Source organism: Anser brachyrhynchus, assembly GCF_964034855.1.
Source record: "Anser brachyrhynchus genome assembly, chromosome: 21".
NCBI lineage: Eukaryota > Metazoa > Chordata > Aves > Anseriformes > Anatidae > Anser > Anser brachyrhynchus.
The window spans coordinates 9,517,547-9,536,493 of NC_137714.1; the positions used below are offsets into that span (position 1 = coordinate 9,517,547).

Below are 18,947 nucleotides of genomic sequence, written 5' to 3' on the forward strand. Positions count from 1 at the left end.
AGAGGTAAACAGCTGTTCTAACATATACGTTAGCTGACATGGAGATCATGACTTCAGTTGACTGACCGCAGAAGAAGGTTACAATAGAGGTTTCTGATGATCAGCTTTGAATGTGGGCAGTCCACGTAATATAACTGTCTTCCTTCTAAGAAACTGACCCTTTCTTAGAAATCTTCTGTCAGGGCTTTTAGCTGATGCTGAGCTAACACATGAAAAAATTCTACCAGTGAGAGGTGCATTTCGCCTCTTAAGTATCCATGAAGGAGTGCACGAAGCTAGGCAGTGTCTAAGTGCTGGTGGGTTTATGCAGAATTGCAAAGGCAAGTATATACTTGTGAGGGGTCTGGAGAACAAGTCTTACGAGGAGCGGCTGAGGGAGCTGGGCTTGTTCAGCCTGGAGAAGAGGAGGCTCAGGGGCGACCTTATCGCTCTCTACAGTTACCTTAAAGGAGGCTGTAAAGAGGTGGGGGTTGGTCTGTTCTCCCACGTGCCTGGTGACAGGACGAGGGGAATGGGCGAAAGTTGCGACAGGGGAGTTTTAGGTTGGATGTTAGGAAGTACTTCTTTACCGGAAGGGTTATTAAGCATTGGAACGGGCTGCCCAGGGAGGTGGTGGAGTCACCATCCCTGGAGGTCTTTAAAAGACGTTTAGATGTAGAGCTTAGCGATATGGTTTAGTGGAGTACTTAGTGTTAGGTCGGAGGTTGGACTCGATGATCTTGAGGTCTCTTCCAACCTAGAAATCTGTGATACTGTGATACTGTGAAATCTCAAATATCAAATTTCACCTCTATCCTTTATGGCTGTTCTTTGGCTATGAAGTCTGATCTCTGTATCCCATGGTGAAGACATTGATTTGGTACTTGAAATTTAAATGGGCCTGTATTCCAATGTCTTAGGATGTCCGTTACTCTTTAGGCCAAAAAGATCTCACATTTTATTATCCCAGTATACTTGGATTTTTATTTATTTAAAAAAGAAAGTGTGTGTGAGGACTGGAAGTATTTGTCACTTGGGCTCAGGAAGGGGAAGGTTGTCCAGCATCTTGGAAGGTGTGAAAAGGAGAGCCATGAGAATGGCTCTTTGAAGAAATGTTTGCAGTAATATTGTCCTTCTCCCTGATCGCAAGACGCCCCCCCCCCCCCCAAAAAGAGATTTTTTGACTTGACAAGAGATTGGTAAATTAGCTTAGTGTAGAGTGGATGTGAACTAGCTATGTCTTTACTGTTTTTAATAAGAGATTGATTAAATAAGTGCAAAGCTCTTAACCTTTCTGGCTGCAAAGGACCATTAGCCTTGTGGGCTGAAATCTCATACGGCAAAAACATCTTCCATCCATGTTTCCCTCCAGTGATTTGTGTTTGACTAATGCATGTACGCCACAAAGGCATGAATATCCACTACTTCCTTTGGTAGTTTGTGATTGTTGTTCCCTTCTCACTCTTAAAAACATGCATTTTACTTGTAATTTGAATTTGTTTAGCTTTAATTTTCATGGTTGAACCAGCTGATTGAGAAGCCCTTGCTTTTTGTCTTATTCAGGAATTCTTTGATTAGATTATTGCAAAATGTTTTGCAACTCACATATAATTTTTGTTGTTCTTTCCTCCAAATTTTTCATTGTTATCCTTCAGAAGTGGACCCCAGAGCTAGACTCTGTCTCCAGTGTCGCCTTCATCTGTACCAGGCCGAGAAGGGAAAATACTCCGTATTGGTTAAGATTTCCCAGGGCTGTGATCAGATCCCTTCCTGGGGAAACGTTTCTGTGGGGCTGAGCCTCGGATTAGTGGAACCAATTTTTCATTTACTGATTCCAACATGTTTAATTTTGAGACATAAGTCTGCCCAAGAAGGTGTACCTAAGCTTTTATATAAAATTAAAGCCATGAATGCGTGGCATGCCATGCTAGTCATACACCGAAAGAGCAGATAATATTACTGAGAAACTCAGTAACTGTGTGCCTTCAAAAATCACTTATTCCTCATGGGAGGAAACGACAACAACAAAAAAGAGAGAAGTCACACTATCAGCAAGCCTGTTTTTATTCTACCAGGCAGTTGAATAATTAGATTACTTTGAGGCCCAATTTCGTATTTTGTATCCAAAGGTCATGGCTCTTGTTGGAGAGATCAATTAATATATCAGTGTATCAGATTCAGCATAGAAATGTCATCCAAGCGACGTACAGGAAACCTTTGCATACTGTTTGTTTGCCTTTGCTGGTAGTTAATCTGGATTACTGTTTGCTACCTGTTCCATTTATCTTGCTCAAGAGCTTTAGCAAATGTTTATTGGACATAATGTTCTGTTCCTTTCCCTTTTTTCCTAAGAAAATGCAGGCTAACCCCAGGGCAGTACCAGGCTGCAAATGTCATGTTGCTGGCTGCACTCTGGTCAGAGGAGTTTCTTTACTGCTGGTGGGGGAGAATAGACGTTTTTAGGGATGAGAAGAATCTGCCAAACAGGGAATGGGCCTTTAACCATTTTTTGAGTGAGAAATGAGCACAAATTAGATACTTCCACTGATCTGAACAAACCAAACAAATTTAATACCAAAGTAAATACCTAGTAAGTAGCAAAAAGCAAGCTAGTGAATAGCAGCAATCTGTTTTGTTGTTCTTTACCCACGTGTCCACTAACAGCCTCTTCTGGAAATGGGACACAGGCCCGCTATCTAGTAAGGCTGTCTTCCTTTTAGTAGGAAGGTGTTCAAAAGATCTTCCAAGACCTCCAGTGCTGTTCTGTGAACGTTGCTTTCCAGTGTACTGATTATTCAGTTTTGTTCAATTGTAATTCATATGCTGTCTTGAAAGTGTGGAGCACTATACAAGGCATTATTGTTACCCTGTGCAAATACAATACAGAGCAAGTGATGCCTGATAGTTAGCAATGCTTGTTAACACTTGAAATGACAGATCACAATTGCTCATAATGGAAGGAGAGTAGGAAACAGTAGACTAGGCAATGTTTTGTATCTCAGGAATGGTTGTATCCCATGATAGTGTGCTGGAACACAGCTGTCAGAGATGGGTTCTTCAGATGGGAAGGAAGTAAGGGTGAGATACTAAAAAGCTTTATCCCTTTGACTATGCCTAAAATTACCTTTTACCAGGGAAAGGTAAATTGTACTCATCACCCAGCAAATGAACGCAATTTTAGTTCCCACAGGAGAATTTGCTGACTATAAACACTTGTCAAGTCAGGATGCACAACTCCTGCTTGTTTCTGTGTTCTGTGGGAGCCTGTACATGTCTGTACTCTGTTGCTTTGAGGATTTCTCTGGTGCATAAGACAGACAGGCCTCGAAAGAGACAGCGAGACTCTGAGAGTGGCATAGGGGTGCCCTTTTTTCTGTTATTTCATCTTTGCCTTTTTCTCTGCCTTGGTGTATGAGAAGAGAGATGCAAGGGGGATGGTTAGATCAGCTCCAGGATCATCCAGGAATATTATGTGCCTGTATGTATCTGTTTACACCAAGTGGCCATACTACACCCCAGCATCTGTCTGTCTCTACAGTGTAACTGATCATTTCGGATGGCATGTAGACATTTTGTAGTCTCTGCCTTGTTGGTAGACACTTTCAGGCAGAATGGGGATGACACCCCCTACCTCTCCTGTCTGACAGGCAGTCTGTATGGATGGAAGAGGCTAAATTAAAAACAGTAGAAGCAGACTTTCTGGTTTTTCTTGATAGCTGGAATAAAGGACAGAAGGGAGCAGTCTGTGCACTGCAATTAACATCAAGTGCTATTGCAACTCATCTTGTAATGCGATATAGATACAATCTCAGCAGAAAATTGAACACTGCACTGAGTCAGAAACTCAGAGCAATGCTGAGTTTTGAAGAAAGTAATTAGCCCCAGGGACCTGGTGGTTTCTCATTTCCCCTGTGGTAAACACAGGGAAGTGGAACAGTACTTCCCATAGGCTCCCAAAGTCAATTTAGAGAAGGTACACAGCCAATTTATAAACCTAAATTTTAATAAATGCTTAGTAAAAGGCAGGTGCACTTGCCATCTTCCTGCAGTGCCCTTCGTGTACAGCGCAGTGTCCCACTGATTTTCTTTCGTGAGCGTGTAATACCCCTCATCTGCCTATGCACCGCTTAGCCAGCCTCGAGCCCCTGCCAGCACAGCTGCTAGAGAATGCAGCCTGGTGCAGCATCTCTTTGGTACCCCTTGCCACGCGGTACCGTGCCTTTCCTACTGACCTACTGAGGCCAATGCTGGCAAGGCAGGTCTGCGTGGGTCACTGTTGACTATACTTGCCTGGAACCAGGTGCTGTAGGTCTGCCCTCTGTATGGTGCTTCACCTGATCACTGCTTCCCTTCAGCCCTCAATACAACAGTGGCCCAGTCCGCCCTTGTGCTGCCCTGCACTTGGCTTTCACAAAAGCGGTGATTTGAGGTTTTCCAGAACTCAGTAATGATGTGAATTCTGCTTTAATTCTGCTTTCCTTCCTCAGTAGAAGATTAGAAGTGTACTGAATTGCAGAAATAAGACACCTGGTAGCCAAGAAAGCTTTGATCTTGCTAATGACAGGATGTGATGGCTGGGAGCTCACAGGAATCGTATGAGAAGCAAGGAATCAAGCTGTTCAGGTAACTTAACAGGGAAGACAGCGATCTCTGTTTATGCTACATCTTGAGATGAAAGTTGAGTTTAGTTCTTATATATCCTGTGCCTGCTCTGGGTGACCACAAGCTCATGCATCCAGGATTCTAACTCCTGCTTTCCTGCCATACTGCTTGCTACTTTTCTGTGGCTTGTCCCCTTCAGAGGGAGAGAGAGAGAGGGGAAAAAGAGAAAAAGCTTGCAAGGTTTTTGGGGCGTAATGATGTCTGTTTCTTGTGAAATGCATAGGGCACTTGAGGTGTCATAGTGAAATTAAATATTCCAGTGAGTTTGCCACAGTGCTTTGCATGTTCCTGTGCCTCTTTCCCCAAAGCTGCACCCAGCAATGTAGACCACCAATATTGCATGCTGTAAAGCTGCTTGCAGTGAACACTTTTTTGTTCAGCATTTGTCTGTCCAGAAGTGTCTAGTCGATATAGTCTTGCATGTGCGTTGATTCATAAGAGTTTTTCTCAGACTTCTTTCATTCAGTTGCTGGTACAATAGAGGTTGGTAAAGAAAACTGGTTCCGTTGATCCATATCTTAAAGTATTGGTCACAGGAACTGGTTAGGAAATAAATACAGAGCCCGTCACTTGGACTCTTCAGACTTTTTGTGGGACTGCAACCTTCCGATATCACATTCGTTTTCAATTTTCTAAATTCTGTAAGTGCCCTCTAGTGGCTCATTCTCTGTACTGTTTTGTATTCATTGTCAGAAACAGACCAGCTATTGAGTGTTCCTCTCTGGATAGGGCAGGAGCCATGCAAATGCCCTCATTATTTTGAGGATAGTACTGGTTTGTCCTACATAAGCAAATAAAAATAATTATTGGACAGTCACTGCAGAAAACAAAGCAAACCACTAAGCCACTGTTGTGGAAATTGAATGTCTGAACTGAAGCGAGTGTCAAATCAAGTGTATATCAGTGGTGGGGGGAGAGAAAAAAAACAACTAGTGGACACTCACTGGACTACATTAGAATGGTTTCAATAAGCACGGCATTAGTGAAATTTTTCTGAGTAACTATGCTCTAAGGTTTGAGGTGACAGTGTAATCTTGTTTTAGTTTCGTATAGCAACTCTAGTCTGGGCTGACAGATTACTGATATTATGTTTATACCATGACAGTATCCCAGTTTTCCTGAAACCAAATTTGTTCTTTATTAAAGACTTGGCTTGTTAAAATATATATATTTTTTTTACAACAATATCTGGACTGTGGTCCAAGACTATGCCATGCTTTGTTAGTAATGGGAGTATTTCTGCTTTGTGTTCAGTGCTGTGCATTGTAGTTGCCTGGCACGCTTGTTGGGGAGCATCTTGAAGTTGTTTATTAAGGGATTGTTTTTGGGATCATGGGCTTACCTTGCACCAAAAAACAACAGGGGAGGACTTTCTCTGTTCCAGGAAAGGATGAGATGGGATGCAAACTCCTTTTGTACTTTGTTATATCCCTGCTAGTACAGACTTTCAAAGGGCTCTAATGGCATTTGTCAGAAAATGCATGCTTATTTATTTAAAAATTAATGTTCTTGTGTAGTTGTTTGCTATGTTGATATTTTTTTCCTCAAAGGATTGAAAGCTCATTTTTAACACAGATAGGTCAGTGCTGTTACGACTTTTATTCTGCAGTAAAATACTTTTTCATTGCTCATGGTGTTCTGGTGTGTGTGGCTTTTTATTTATTATTTGTTATTTTCTTCTTTCTTTTAAGTAAAAAATGAAGTCCCCTTTTACACATTTAATTTCATCCAGTAACGTAGCCAGTGTAGGATTCTGGTGAATCCACATTCAGGAATGGATTTATCCAAGCTATTAAGGTCATATGACAACATGCTAAGAGCCAGATATGCAGGTACTGTGCAAACTGGCATGTATGAGATTTCCTTATGGTCTCGTATTAGCCTCCCACCAGCTTCCTTGTAACCCACTCAGTTGACATGTAAAAGAAGCTTAGGTGGTACACTTTGTGGTAAGCTCCTCTTACCATGTAAGCATTAAGAATGCACTATTGAAATGCGCCTTACCTTGTCTGAACCTTACCTTGTCTGAACTTGCTTCTTTTTTTTCCTATCATACTTTGTATTTGCACTGTGTTCAACATCATAGGCAATATACCTTCAATGTGGAATAGGAAAAGAAGGACATTCATTTTTCTCTGTATTACTCCTTGGTTGTGGTAGTCAAAAATGACATTAAGCTAGACTGTTCATTCTTCCTACGGAGTAAGAAATATGCAGCGTTTCATTCTGGGCACAGGGAAACTTACGTGCTTCTCCGTGCTATGGAAAGGAAAGCTGTCCAGTATGTGACAGCATCACTGACTCAGAAATTGTGCAAACTGACTTGCGACAGGCTTGACAGTTATTCTACTGTAACCTATGCTGCTCTGGATTTTCCTCACCCGCTGCCCTGCCACCCCCCCCTCCTTTGTCCTGGAACTCAGGAGGAGGCAAATTAAAGTTGTCCAAACTAAGGAGCTTTTCTGCCTTTTAAATGAAATTATTTCTGCTATTTTTTTAATTTCATTTCATTTTTTCATCTCATTCTCTTTGAGAGCCTTTTTTTTACCCATCTCTTCAGAAGGGGATATAGCTTCTGGGGGTGTTCTACGATCTACAGTATTGGTAAGACAGCTCTTCTGAGACCTCATGTCAGTGGCAACCAAGTTGTACTGCTACTGCAAGCTTACTCTAAGGAGCTCTTGGCAGCCATGCCCATGGTCACCCACAGAAATGCAATGCGTCTGTGTTCTTGGCCTTTCTGAAGGAACAGGGATTAATGTATGATCTCAACAGTACAGGTTTTTTTGACTTCCTTGCCTCTATAACATCATGTCTGCTGTTCTGAAGAAGGTGGAGAATCATTTGTGGAGGGCATATATGGAACTCTTTGCAGACAAAAACATTGTGATTCACAAGGCCTCTGCCTCTCTGGGTCACTCACTGAGTGTTGATTCATCTGTGCTCCAGGATTCTTCTGGCCTTGGGATGTCCTAAATCTGTAGCCCCCAACCACCAAGTACCTTTCACAGCGTGTTTCTGTGGTACAGACTTAGTATGTCCAAAAGAAATAGTCTAGTTATGCTTGAAAAAGAAACTGCTGTTACCAGGTGGCTGGCTGACTGATACTGTGGAGCCACTGAACCTAACTGAAGCATGCTTTTAAAAGAATTTTAAGAAGAAAAAAATGAAAAAGGAATACCTGGCATCACAGAACTGAAACCCCATTTTTTGATGGAGTTTCACTTGATTGGAGCTAATGTTCATCTCAGAGAAAAGGGCTGTAAGGATACCAGCAGAGGCTTCCAAGAAACAGGAGTAGTCCTGAACTGAGAGAGGCAAATAATGGCTGTTGGCAAGTGAAACAGTGAACCTAGCATGAAGCTGTAAATGAGCAGAGATGAATACACTGTCAGAAGTTCTTTCATAGAAAGGCCAAACACAAAGGTTTAATGAATGCAAACCATCTTGCACCCAGAGAAGGTACGAGGAAACATCTTGGATTCATAGCAGTACATATTCATCACCAAAACTTGCTTCCTTCAATGCTTTTGGGTTAAACTAGACCAAAGCAAGTGGTACCTTTACATCACTGAAGGGATGGCTGCCTCTGAGCCTTCAGCAAAAAAGGCAGCAAATGATTGTGGGTGGTCTGACAGCCATAGTATCATAGAATGGTTTGGGTTGGAAGGGACCTTAAATATCTAATTCCACCCCCCCCGCCATGGGCAGGGACACCAGGTTGCTCAAAGCCCCATCCAACCTGGTCCTGAACACTCCCAGGGATGGGGCATCCACAACTTCTGTGGGCGACCTGTTCCAGTGCCTCACCACCTTCAAAGTAAAGAATTTCTTCCTTAAAGTCCCACAACGCTTTTTGTCGTTGTCCCTGAGCACTAGAAGCTGGGTGAGCGGTGGCTGGTGCTACTCCAACTACTGCTGACTGTCTCTTCCTGGCAACAGCCGTCTCTTGCCCTACCTGTCTGATCCGTTTGGCAGACCTGCCTATTCATGTTCTCTTACCAGTTGTGGTACCTGGCTGGACCTTCCCCTGTTCCTGCCCTTCCAGCCCTTGCCCTTCATCCTTTGCCTAGCAAATCCTAATTGTTGCTTATGCTGCTCAGAAGCATGAAGGATCTTTCCAGTGGCTGTGGCATTGGAAATATGAATAAAAGGGATGCCATCAGCAGGTTGTTTTGTACAAGAATGTTACTGGTTTCTTCCATGGCCACAGCAATACTTTCAATCACTTAAGAATTCGGCTTTTAAAATCAGTTTGCTCTCTCAATAGACTGCAAGTGGAGCAGTGGCTGCTGTTTTGTGGATGAGACCTTGTGACAGGAGAAGACAGTATTTGGATGTGGTGACAACCATCTAACATCAGTGCTGAGAAGTGGTGTGTGGCAAGGCTGGTTTGATGCAGGCTGCAGAAGTGCTGTGGTTGGGGAGCTGAAAGGAAAAGCTCAGCACAGACAGATGAGGGACATTTCAATACCGAATCTGCCTCAAACCTGCCAGAAGGACTAGGGAATAGACTGTGTCAAAAGAGGAACCTGTATCATCTTTGATAGAAGCCTGTAGTGGTCAGGCATGGCAGCAAAAGAACAGAAGGATACGTTTATCTAAAGATGTATGTGACGTTGCACTGGCATCTCTCATCTGTCTGTAGTCTATCTGCATGAGTATTTTGACATGGGTGGAGGTGAAAAGGTGAAATACAGCAAGTACTTCAGAGCAACAGTGCCAGCGCTTGACCAGTTCCTTGCTGGCTTGCACCTAGTTTTGCAGAATTGTAGGGGCAAGCGTTTTAGGATTATTTTGTGAACAATGTGCTTGCACAGGGCATTGTCTTAGAAAGCAGTAAAAGTTTTGGTGTGCCTGTTGATGGTGAGGTTTCAAGAAAGAACATTTGTGAGGATAGGATAAGGGTCCTGGTTCCACTTTCATTTAGACCAGGTACAACCCCCTCTTCTGCCCCAAACCTTTAGTTGTGCTGTGAATGAATAGTCCTTAGTCTTGTAAACAGGGCCTTTAACTTTTGTTGGACTTCATAAACGTTCAAGAACAATGATATTGACCAACACTTGACCATCATAATGCCTAGGTTGCCTTTAGAAAAATTGAACAATACAGATTATGCAACCGGGAATCCGTGGTGATAAGAAAATTCAACAACCCTTTGCACCGTTCCTTGAGCACTGCAAGATTATCCTCAGTTCTCACTCTTTCTCACAGGGCTCTATACGAAATGGGAAGCCCCGCGCCCTTCCCCAGGGCCCGCTCGGGCCGCGGGCAGGGACCGCCCCCGCGGGGCGCGGCGCGGGAGGGGCCGCTTCCGCCGCCACAGGGCGGGGCTGCGGCCCGGATGCGGGTGGGGGCCGGCGTCCCGGGGGCGGGGTGGAGCCGCAGTGCGGGGCAGGGCCCGCCGCCGCCGGAGGTGAGGCAGCGCGACCGCGGCGGGGCGGGGGAGCGGGCGGCCGCCGGTGCCGGTGCCGTGGGGCGCGGAGGTCATTGCGCGCTGGCGGCTCCGAGCGCGCCTCCCGCCCTGCGCGGTGAGGGGCCCGCCGCCCCGCCCCGCCCCGCGGCGATCCCGCAGAGCGATTTTGGGCTAAAATAAGCGCGTGTGAGACGTCAGCCGACGTGCGGGGCCCATGTCGGCCTTTCCCCGCCACGCTCGCGTTTGTGGTGCTTTTGGAGCCGTCGGTGCCCGCCCGAGAAAAATCCCTACCAGGCTTTGCTAAAGTAGCAAACAACGATTTTCAGCATAGAGGGGCTCGGTAGGAGTGACGGGCCCCTGCCCGTGACAGACGGGATGCACGTACAAACGTTTGGCTGCATGGGTAGCAGGCGGCAGAGCCAAGCATCTCCAAGACCCTGCTGATTAAGATGCACGGTTGTTATATAACAAATGTCAAAACTCAGAAGTAACTATTAATAGCAGACTGGAGCTAACAGCTATGTAATTGTTTTCCACGCAGAAGTTTCCTGCTGTGAAGCTGTTGTGATTACCAGATAGATTCACCTCAGAACAGGCCTAAAACCAGCCTTTGGTGAAGGGCTCAAATGTTAGGTAAAATGGATGATGAGGAATATAGGCTTGGCTCACAGCTTTACACTGGCTTTCTGTTTTACCAGTAAAACGCTGTCAATAATAGTCTTTCATTCCAAAGAGTCACAGTCACAGAGCACCACGTGTTTTTGAGCCACGAAGAGGGGTTCTTCCAATAATTGCTAAGATATTGCTGCTTATAAATTGTGATATAATCCCTCTGCAGTACAAATAACGATCTAACGTACAGTGCAGAGCAGGAAGATAAAGAAGGATCCAGTATGAGATGAAAACCGTAAATAAATATAGAAAGATCAACTCACTTTGTCCTCGGTGCAAATGACAAGATATATGAGTGGTGAAGGAGAGTGCTAGCACAGCTGTATTGTATTGTCGCTGTGAAAAGGTCATTAGCGCAACCATTGTTGGGTTCTGGTTGGTTTTTCACTGTGTCTTTGCTTTAGTGTCTTTCTTGTAATTTTTAACAAACTCTCATCACGAGGGAGTCACTTCACCCTGAAGGCTCATAAAGGTACTCTTGAAAGTACTCTCCGCTTATGAAAAATGTAGGTCAAAGGAAGGTTTCAGTAATTTGTCAGAATAGTATTAAGGTGAACGCCCATGTGGGCATCATCATGAAGTCTTTCTATATGCTTCTTCTCCTTCTGCTAGTCTATTCGGGATATTTTGCGTATAATGAGCTTTCGTAGCAAAATGCAGCTTGGTGTGGGTGCCTTGTGAGATAGCAGTTGTCATGGCATGTAGTTACAATTATTGTTATTATCTCTTGCATGTTATTCATCTTGGTATGAAGAGGAGCAGTTTTGAGGAAACACGTGGTACAAAGTTAGCAGTACTTTGGTAGATCTCTTCTGTATCCCACCCTTTCTTCTCCATTCCAGTCCCCCATATATAGACAATTTAACCTAACAGCGGTCTTCTGTGAGGTGTTTGAGGTTGCGTTGTGCAGTGTCTGTCTCTGGATGCCTGTACGGAGCTGGGAATTATTGTGTAAGGCAGCCTCCCACCATGCTGCATAGGGCATCCTACCAACTGTTGCATCAGCATGATGGTAAATGTGGGTTTAATGATTGTTGCTTTTGATACTGTTTGGGGGACATTCAGCAAAGAATAATGTTGCTTAAAAAAAGGGCTATGGGAAGAAAGACCGGTGATCTGGAGAAGGTAGCAGAAAATGAGGGCTTTGTGGGAGTTCTGTACAGCCAAAGTAGCAAGAGAGCTGGGACTTTTTACCCTGGGGGAATTGTAAACGGATAAGAAAGAGATTTGTTTTGCTTACCTAGTGTGCACCCGTGAGGGTTTTCATTAAGAGGTATGTGGTGGTGTATAGCCATCTGTGTGCAGTAGTCTTTGGTCTGTGGGCAAGAAAGCAGAAAGCCAGACTTTACGTATAAGCTGTTTCCATTTCTGGTGACGAGAAGCAAGAAGTCACATGCGGGTCATTAATTTAGCAGATCTGTCAGCATCTACCCTATGATGCTATTTTGGAACTTATTTTTGCTGTTTAACCTACTGCTGTACGTGAGTCATCCAGACAAGATCTGAGGAGGCTGTTTAGTACTGGAATGCTATTAGTCTGTGAGAGGAGTAGCTGTTCTGACCATGGTTTGTGGTGTATCTATCTTATTCCCTGGAAATGATTTGAAACTTAAGTTCCTGCATTGAAAAATGGCAGCAACGTTTGGTTCCGAGCATATTTGTTGTCAGGAGACCTTATCCAACTGCTTAGCTTGTGCAGTCTGAACTTCAAAACCACATTCTTTGGGCACTACAGTGTAGTCTTGTTGAAATAGAACCTACGAGAAACAGAGGATCAGAGGCTGAGAATTCAGGAATGTAAATATGAAGAAACAAAACCTTTGTCTTTGGGTAGGAGCTTTGGGTTAAGCCTTGGCCTCAGTGTAGGTAGCAGTGATAGTCGAATCAGAACTGAATAGTACTTTTATGTTGCAGTAGGGGTCTGGATCTGCAGTTAATCTGCAGCTTTGCTTTGTTGTAGACTTGTAGTGAGGTCATGATTCATCCTAATTTATTTTGAGGGAGTTGCAGATAAATGTAAACCCATTTCTGTTTTGGGAACGCCTGAAAAATGCGACGTGTCTGACTGCTGTTTAAAATATTTCAGTTTTAATCCCAGATGTAGGTAGGTAATGCCTAGGGCAGCCATGATGGGAGCTCTGGTGTTTCATTTGTGGGGAGACATACTCATAAAATGCATGTGCCTCATGTCGCAGAGATGGACTGAAATGACTCTCAAATATGAAGGCAAACAATTTTGAGCGTGATTAATTTAGGTAAAAATGACCCACCTTCATTATTGATAGTGTCTCTACACAGAAAAGACATATTTTACCTGCAACAGTTAGTATACAAACAGTCTGAGGGCAAAATGCTGTGCCATGGAACTGCAGATCTACTAGAGGTATAAGGCTTTCAGAAGAACAAACCTGGCTACTCCAAAGCTGCTATGCAGACTCATCGTCTTCTCTGCAATGGGAATGACCTCCTTTGGGTAGAGTGCTTTTCTTTGTTGTGAATTTTTTAACAAATGTCCTGCATCCCACAGATAAGATACTTTGTACTTAGCTAGATAGAAGACATTAGCAATAAGCTATTGTCAGTTAATAGAAAGAAAATTTAAAATAGGAGGTTGCCAAGTGTGATATCAGAGGAACCGAGTGAATTTGGAAACTCTGTATAGAAGTTGGTTCTGGTGATAGGCTTACCTGTGAGCTAGAGAAGTGAGCCATTGAAATTGTTGAAAAATGCCAGAAACAGCTTTGATGAAGTAAGCCAGTAAGAAAAAGGAAAGGTAGCTAGTGAAGCATGCAGGGTCCACAGGTTGGAAACACTGGGGACAGAGGGGATGAAGCAATGTTCCTTGAATCTTTTTTTTTTTTTTCAAAGAACAGCTTGGCTGCTGCTCTGGCCTGTACTCGTTCTTCGTTCTCCCCTAGAGATTATTTACTGTCTGGGGCTTGTCAGAGTGCAGCTGCTCTTACCTAGCTCTCTTCCCTGAGTTCAACGTGTGCTTCCTGAACTTATTTGTGCCACCTGAGGGGCGTAACTGCTGTCTCTGCTGATTTTGTTAACCAAGAACCTTGCTGGTACTTGTGGCCGTCATTGCAGTTTGTCTTCTGTCTGCTGTGTTTCCTTTGAGTTTGCCATCCCCACTGTGTGCTCTTGTTTTCCTCCTGTCTGATCTAATAATTTTTCTCAAAATAAAAAGGAAAGAAACACTGGTAATGTGTGACTTGGCTTTCTGAAGGAGGCAATAGGCTGAAGCTGCTTGCTCTAGACTTCAAAATAAATAATTAAATGAATAATGCGGAAGGAACAACTAAGCTCTCCCTAATGGCAGTGAGGAAATTAAACTTTGTTCGCTGTGAACAGACAAGGGCTCTGACCTGTCCCAGTCAAGCGCTGCGCTGTGACTATGAGGTGCCACATCCTGCCTGGTCAGTAAGAAGAGCGTGCTAAGCTGGAGGTGAGAGAGCAGCATTTATCTCTTTGCATCATTTGTCAGAAATTCAAGCCCACGTGGATTCCAGGTCTACCTGAAAATTGTAACTAGTATGAAGGTTGCACTCATTATGTGAAATGTTCAGAAATGGTTTGAACTTCAGTAAATGAAATTCAAAAAGGTTTTCCTTACTCAACCATTTTATTCTGAGCTATTTTTCTTCCAGTTGCCTACTCGTGATGATTCCACCATCTGCAACAACTCCTGTCAGCGATGCTGCACTCTTGCCAAGTGTGGCTTCTCAGGAAATCTGGAGGTCGCAAGTTCCAGGCTATTCTGGATCAGTCACACAGCATATAAGTCACCGGGCCAACAACTTCAAGAGACATCCAAAAAGGCGAAAATACATTCGCCCTTCGCCGCCGCCTCCGCCAAATACTCCGTGTCCTATTGATCTGATTGACTTTGGGGATCTACAGCCTCAGAGGTCTTTCCTAGAACTCCTATTTAATGGGTGCATTCTCTTTGGGCTTGAGTTCAGCTATGCCATGGAAACAGCCTATGTTACACCTGTGCTGCTTCAGATGGGTCTGCCAGACCAACTGTATGGAATGGTGTGGTTCATCAGCCCTATACTAGGTAATTTTTCTTTCTGCTGTTTCGTTCTTCTTGTTTTTTTTTTTTTACTCCGCAGGGGTATAAATGATTTTGTTTTCTCTGCCTCAGCTGTTCACAAGTATATTCCATGTGATGTCATGGTTAAGAAGATATAATTTTAGACAACTGAATGGAGAATAATTACTGCTGTGTGTTGCCTGAAATGGGCCTGGCGTGATCAAAAGGTCTGTTCTTTTAATGGCTTCTCAGTGTCTCACATCCTGCACAAGAGTAAGCTTTGGTTACTATACTAAGTTCTTATATTTAAAAACAAAACAAAAATGGCAAAAGAGGATCACTGCATCCATTTACACCCCTGTGAAAAGATGTATACAGAAACAGTTCCCATGGGTGTGTGAAAAACGCAGAGTGGGGTCGCCTTCTCCTGTTGAATTTTCTGAAACAAACAAAATATTCCAATGATGAAAGACTTGACTACTGCTGTTATTGGCATTAGATTACTTGCCTGAGCACGGAGACAAGGCTGGGATTATATTCATTACTGCAGGAGGAACCCTGTGATAGGTTATGACTGCTTGGAAATTATTCTGCCTGTCCTTGTGTTTCTAGAATGTGCCTCAGAAGTAGGTTTGTGCTCACAGACAGGCACCTTTCCAACTTGCGTATTTACTTGCTGCTATCCTACCAACCTAATTTAGTAGGGGATCTCCAATATGAGACGGGAGTAAATGAAATAGCTGATAAGGAACTTAATTGTTCTACTCTTACTTTTCATCTGATGTCAGACTCCCTTGTACTACTGACGCAGAGTGAGTTGCATTGTCATAGCAGTCCTGAATGAGCAATGGTGCATTACACTATTCAGTCTCCAACGTAGGAAATGTCAGGCACTAAACTGTGTACATTTGGGTGACTAGTACTGACTGGGGATATTGCTGTGTCACGGTGTCCTGCCTTTGACTGTCTTCTAAACTGCCCATTTTAACCCCCCTGTGAAACAGGGTAGTAGAAAAAATCTGCTTATTGGTGATCACCTTTTTTAGGGTTCTTGCTACAGCCTTTGCTGGGGGCCTGGAGTGACAGATGCACATCAAGATTCGGGAGGAGAAGGCCATTCATTCTGGTCTTAGCAGTAGGTACGTCTTTTAGAAATGATGGGAATAACATTTGTAAAGTAGAAGCATTGCACATCTCCTGTAGCATCCCTAAATGTAGGCATCCCTATAGCATTAGGCTGAACCTTTCAGGTGTGGGGGTATTGTACGTCTGAAGAAGGTGGTGAGTGGCACTGAGGTGATGCTCTGGCAGCTGGACTTTCACACCTAAAAGCATCTTCTTCTCATAGTTAACAAGAGAGATGATGTTTTGAGGGACAGGAATGTTTTTCTTTGTCCAGCCACAAATCCAGGCATCTGTAAGCTTGAACAGTGTAACAGGATTACGTATATCCTATAAGCCATACACATTGCCAAATCTATGATGATATGAACAGGAAAAACAGTGCATGCCCCAAGGCTGTGCAGGTAGTATAATGCTTTCAGAGAGCATGGACAGATACAGTTTCTCTTGTTTACCGGTGTTTGATTGATTGATTCTGATTTGTTCTTATTCCCAGGTGCATTGCTTGGGCTCTCACTTATGCTGAATGGCAGAGATATTGGGAACGCCTTGTCTGACACTGTGAATAACCACAAATGGGGGATCATCCTTACAGTCTGTGGTGTCGTCCTCATGGACTTCAGTGCAGATTCGGCAGACAATCCTAGTCATGCCTACATGATGGATGTATGTGGCCCAATGGATCAAGACAGGGGCCTCAACATCCATGCTTTGTTAGCAGGTATGCTTTCTTTGTACTTCCTGGGTGATATGAACCCTGGGTAAAAAAGCTCTGCTGTGAGAAGGCGGTGTAAATCGTTGGTCTCTTCCTGTATAAGCGTAACCGAATGCCTGGAGAGATAGCAATAAATAACGTTGAAAGAGAACTTTTACTTCAGAAGGCTTTCATAGCTGACAGAAGTCAAATAAGACACAGTCCTGCACTGTTTGTCTTAAGATCCCTTGTGCCTTTTACAACCCTACAGAAAGAAAATTATCACTTTAGGAAGGAGATTCAACTTTTCACAGGTGTGGGAAATGTTTTTTTTAGTTGCCATGTCGGAGAAGAAAGCACATATCATTCACTTTGCTGTGTTATTGCTGTCATTTTCAGTTGCTGTAGTGCTCTAGTCTAGTTTTCCTCTCCAACAGGGGACTTTTTTTTGTGCTCTCTAACGTTTTGTAAGAAAGGAAAGATAGTGTCATAAGGCTTTTACCACATGAATGGCGTGAGCGTGGCATCTGGTGCCCCAGAAATTCCCTGTTTATCGGTAGTAGTATAGAGGCAGCTTTTGTACACTGTTGACATGTCGCTGAGTAATGAGCTTGCTCCATGTCTCAAGTGATTTGGTCAGTCTTGGACGCAGGTAGATCTGAGTTCTTCTAACTGTATGTCCGTGTGGTGCAGATAATTGTTTATTGCTGCATGTGAGTTGAAAGGGGATTAAGTAGTAAAACAGAGATAACACATTGGATTCTACTCATGAATTGTTAGATAAATGGTGCTGCGCTGTTTCTGACTTTGAAGGTTGTCTAGGAAAGATAATCTCGACTCTGTTTTTCCACCAGGTCTTGGAGGTGGCTTTGGTTATGTTGTTGGAGGAATACATTGGGATAAAACCAGTTTTGGAAAAGCTGTGGGAGGGCAACTGCGTGTCATCTATGTCTTCACCTCAATTATACTGACCATCACTACTATGCTGACTCTACTTAGTATTCCAGAAAGACCCCTAGGGTCCCTCAGCGGGAAGAAAAAGGTGATGAAGAGTCCAAGTCTTCCTCTCCCTCCTTCTCCACCTCTCTTCTTTGAGGAGGCTGTAAATGAAAACTTTGCTTCTCATAACTCGGCTCACTTATATGCAAGTTTTACAAGTCCTGTTTCCCCTCTCAGCCCACTCACACCCAAATATGGCAGTTTTGTCAGCAGAGACAGTTCCTTGACAGGAATTAATGAATTTTCATCGTCATTTGGGACTTCAAATATTGACAATGTGCTTATAGACTGTTTTACAGGTGGGCACAATAGTTACTTAGCACTTCCAGCTAGCTTGCCCAGACATCCTGTCAGTGTCAGCTTTCCTCAGGTACCAGATGGCCGTTACCAAGAAGAAAATGGAAATCTGGAGCAAGGGGAGAGCAGCATAACTATGGGGCCTGACAGCGAGGCACTAACAGTGGGCTCCCTGGATGCAATAAAGCCACGGTCATCAGGTATCCTGAAAAGACCTCAGACCTTGGCCATTCCAGATATTGTAACGGGACGTTGTCCAGAAAATAGCAGAAGAAGAAATGTAACTTTCAGCCAACAGGTGAGGCCAGAAAATCAATTATATGACCATGTAAACCTGAGTATTAATTTATTCTCTCTTTATGATTTTAAATGTTTAGTGCGCAATTGGATCACTAAAGACTGCTCACAACAGTTTACTGATAAAAGTCACCGTAGGAACAGAATACCAGCTATGACTTTATTGTAAAAGTCATGGGTAGGACATGAATTATGATTGACTGGCAGTCTGTCATCTGCTTTCGTAAAGAGGGCAGAAATGGGAGCATTCCCCTCCCTTCAGGCCCCATATGAAATTTAGGTTGGTATTTTTAGCCCTAGTTCACCACCCAGGAAGCTACCACATGAGAGCAGAAAAGAACACATTTTTATTGAGCCTGTATCTTCCCTTTCCACAGAAAAACCTGCAAGATAGGGCCAGGGATAGGATTCTCCCATGAGCTTCTCGTTATGGCAGTCATTGCATCTGGTTTCATCAGGGAAGTGAGGTTTTCTTTACCCAGGGATAAGACTCTGACCTCACCTCCCGCTGTTGGTGATAACTTGGAATGTCTGAGACCTCTGTGTGCTGACCCATTTTTTTTATGATCCAAGATGAGGTAAACTGTCCTCTGTGTATGTGTTTTTTTTTGTTTTGTTTTGTTTTTTCCAGTCGCTGTACTTTCTCCCAGTTTGTGAGAGCAGACTTTGCTAAGGTCAGGATTTTATATACTGTGCAAGTAGAAATGAAGCATCAAGTGAGCGATAATAATGTGTTTCAGTTAAAACCAGGCTCTTTTTTCATCACTGTC

At 43.6% G+C, this 18,947-nt stretch overlaps 1 protein-coding gene across 27 annotated transcripts in view; it reads left to right on the forward strand.

Moving 5' to 3' along the window:
- SLC45A1 (solute carrier family 45 member 1) overlaps nucleotides 1-18,947 on the forward strand; it is a 77,829-nt gene that overhangs the window by 45,844 nt on the left and 13,038 nt on the right. For 11 of the 27 annotated variants that reach the window (XR_013941349.1, XM_080563962.1, XM_080563964.1 and 8 more), the window contains 4 exons: nucleotides 14,380-14,792; nucleotides 15,815-15,907; nucleotides 16,387-16,611; nucleotides 17,439-18,178. Coding sequence is in view for 26 of the 27 variants with exons in the window: in XM_080563964.1 (XP_080420090.1) it covers nucleotides 14,380-14,792; nucleotides 15,815-15,907; nucleotides 16,387-16,611; nucleotides 17,439-18,178 (1,471 nt within the window). In the remaining variant the exon portion in view is untranslated. Of the gene's footprint in view, nucleotides 1-1,613; nucleotides 4,603-9,939; nucleotides 10,058-10,103; nucleotides 14,178-14,379; nucleotides 14,793-14,938; nucleotides 14,996-15,814; nucleotides 15,908-16,386; nucleotides 16,612-17,438; nucleotides 18,179-18,947 lie in introns of those variants that run through there. The other 16 variants (XM_080563975.1, XM_080563976.1, XM_080563955.1 and 13 more) reach the window with 8 other exon arrangements.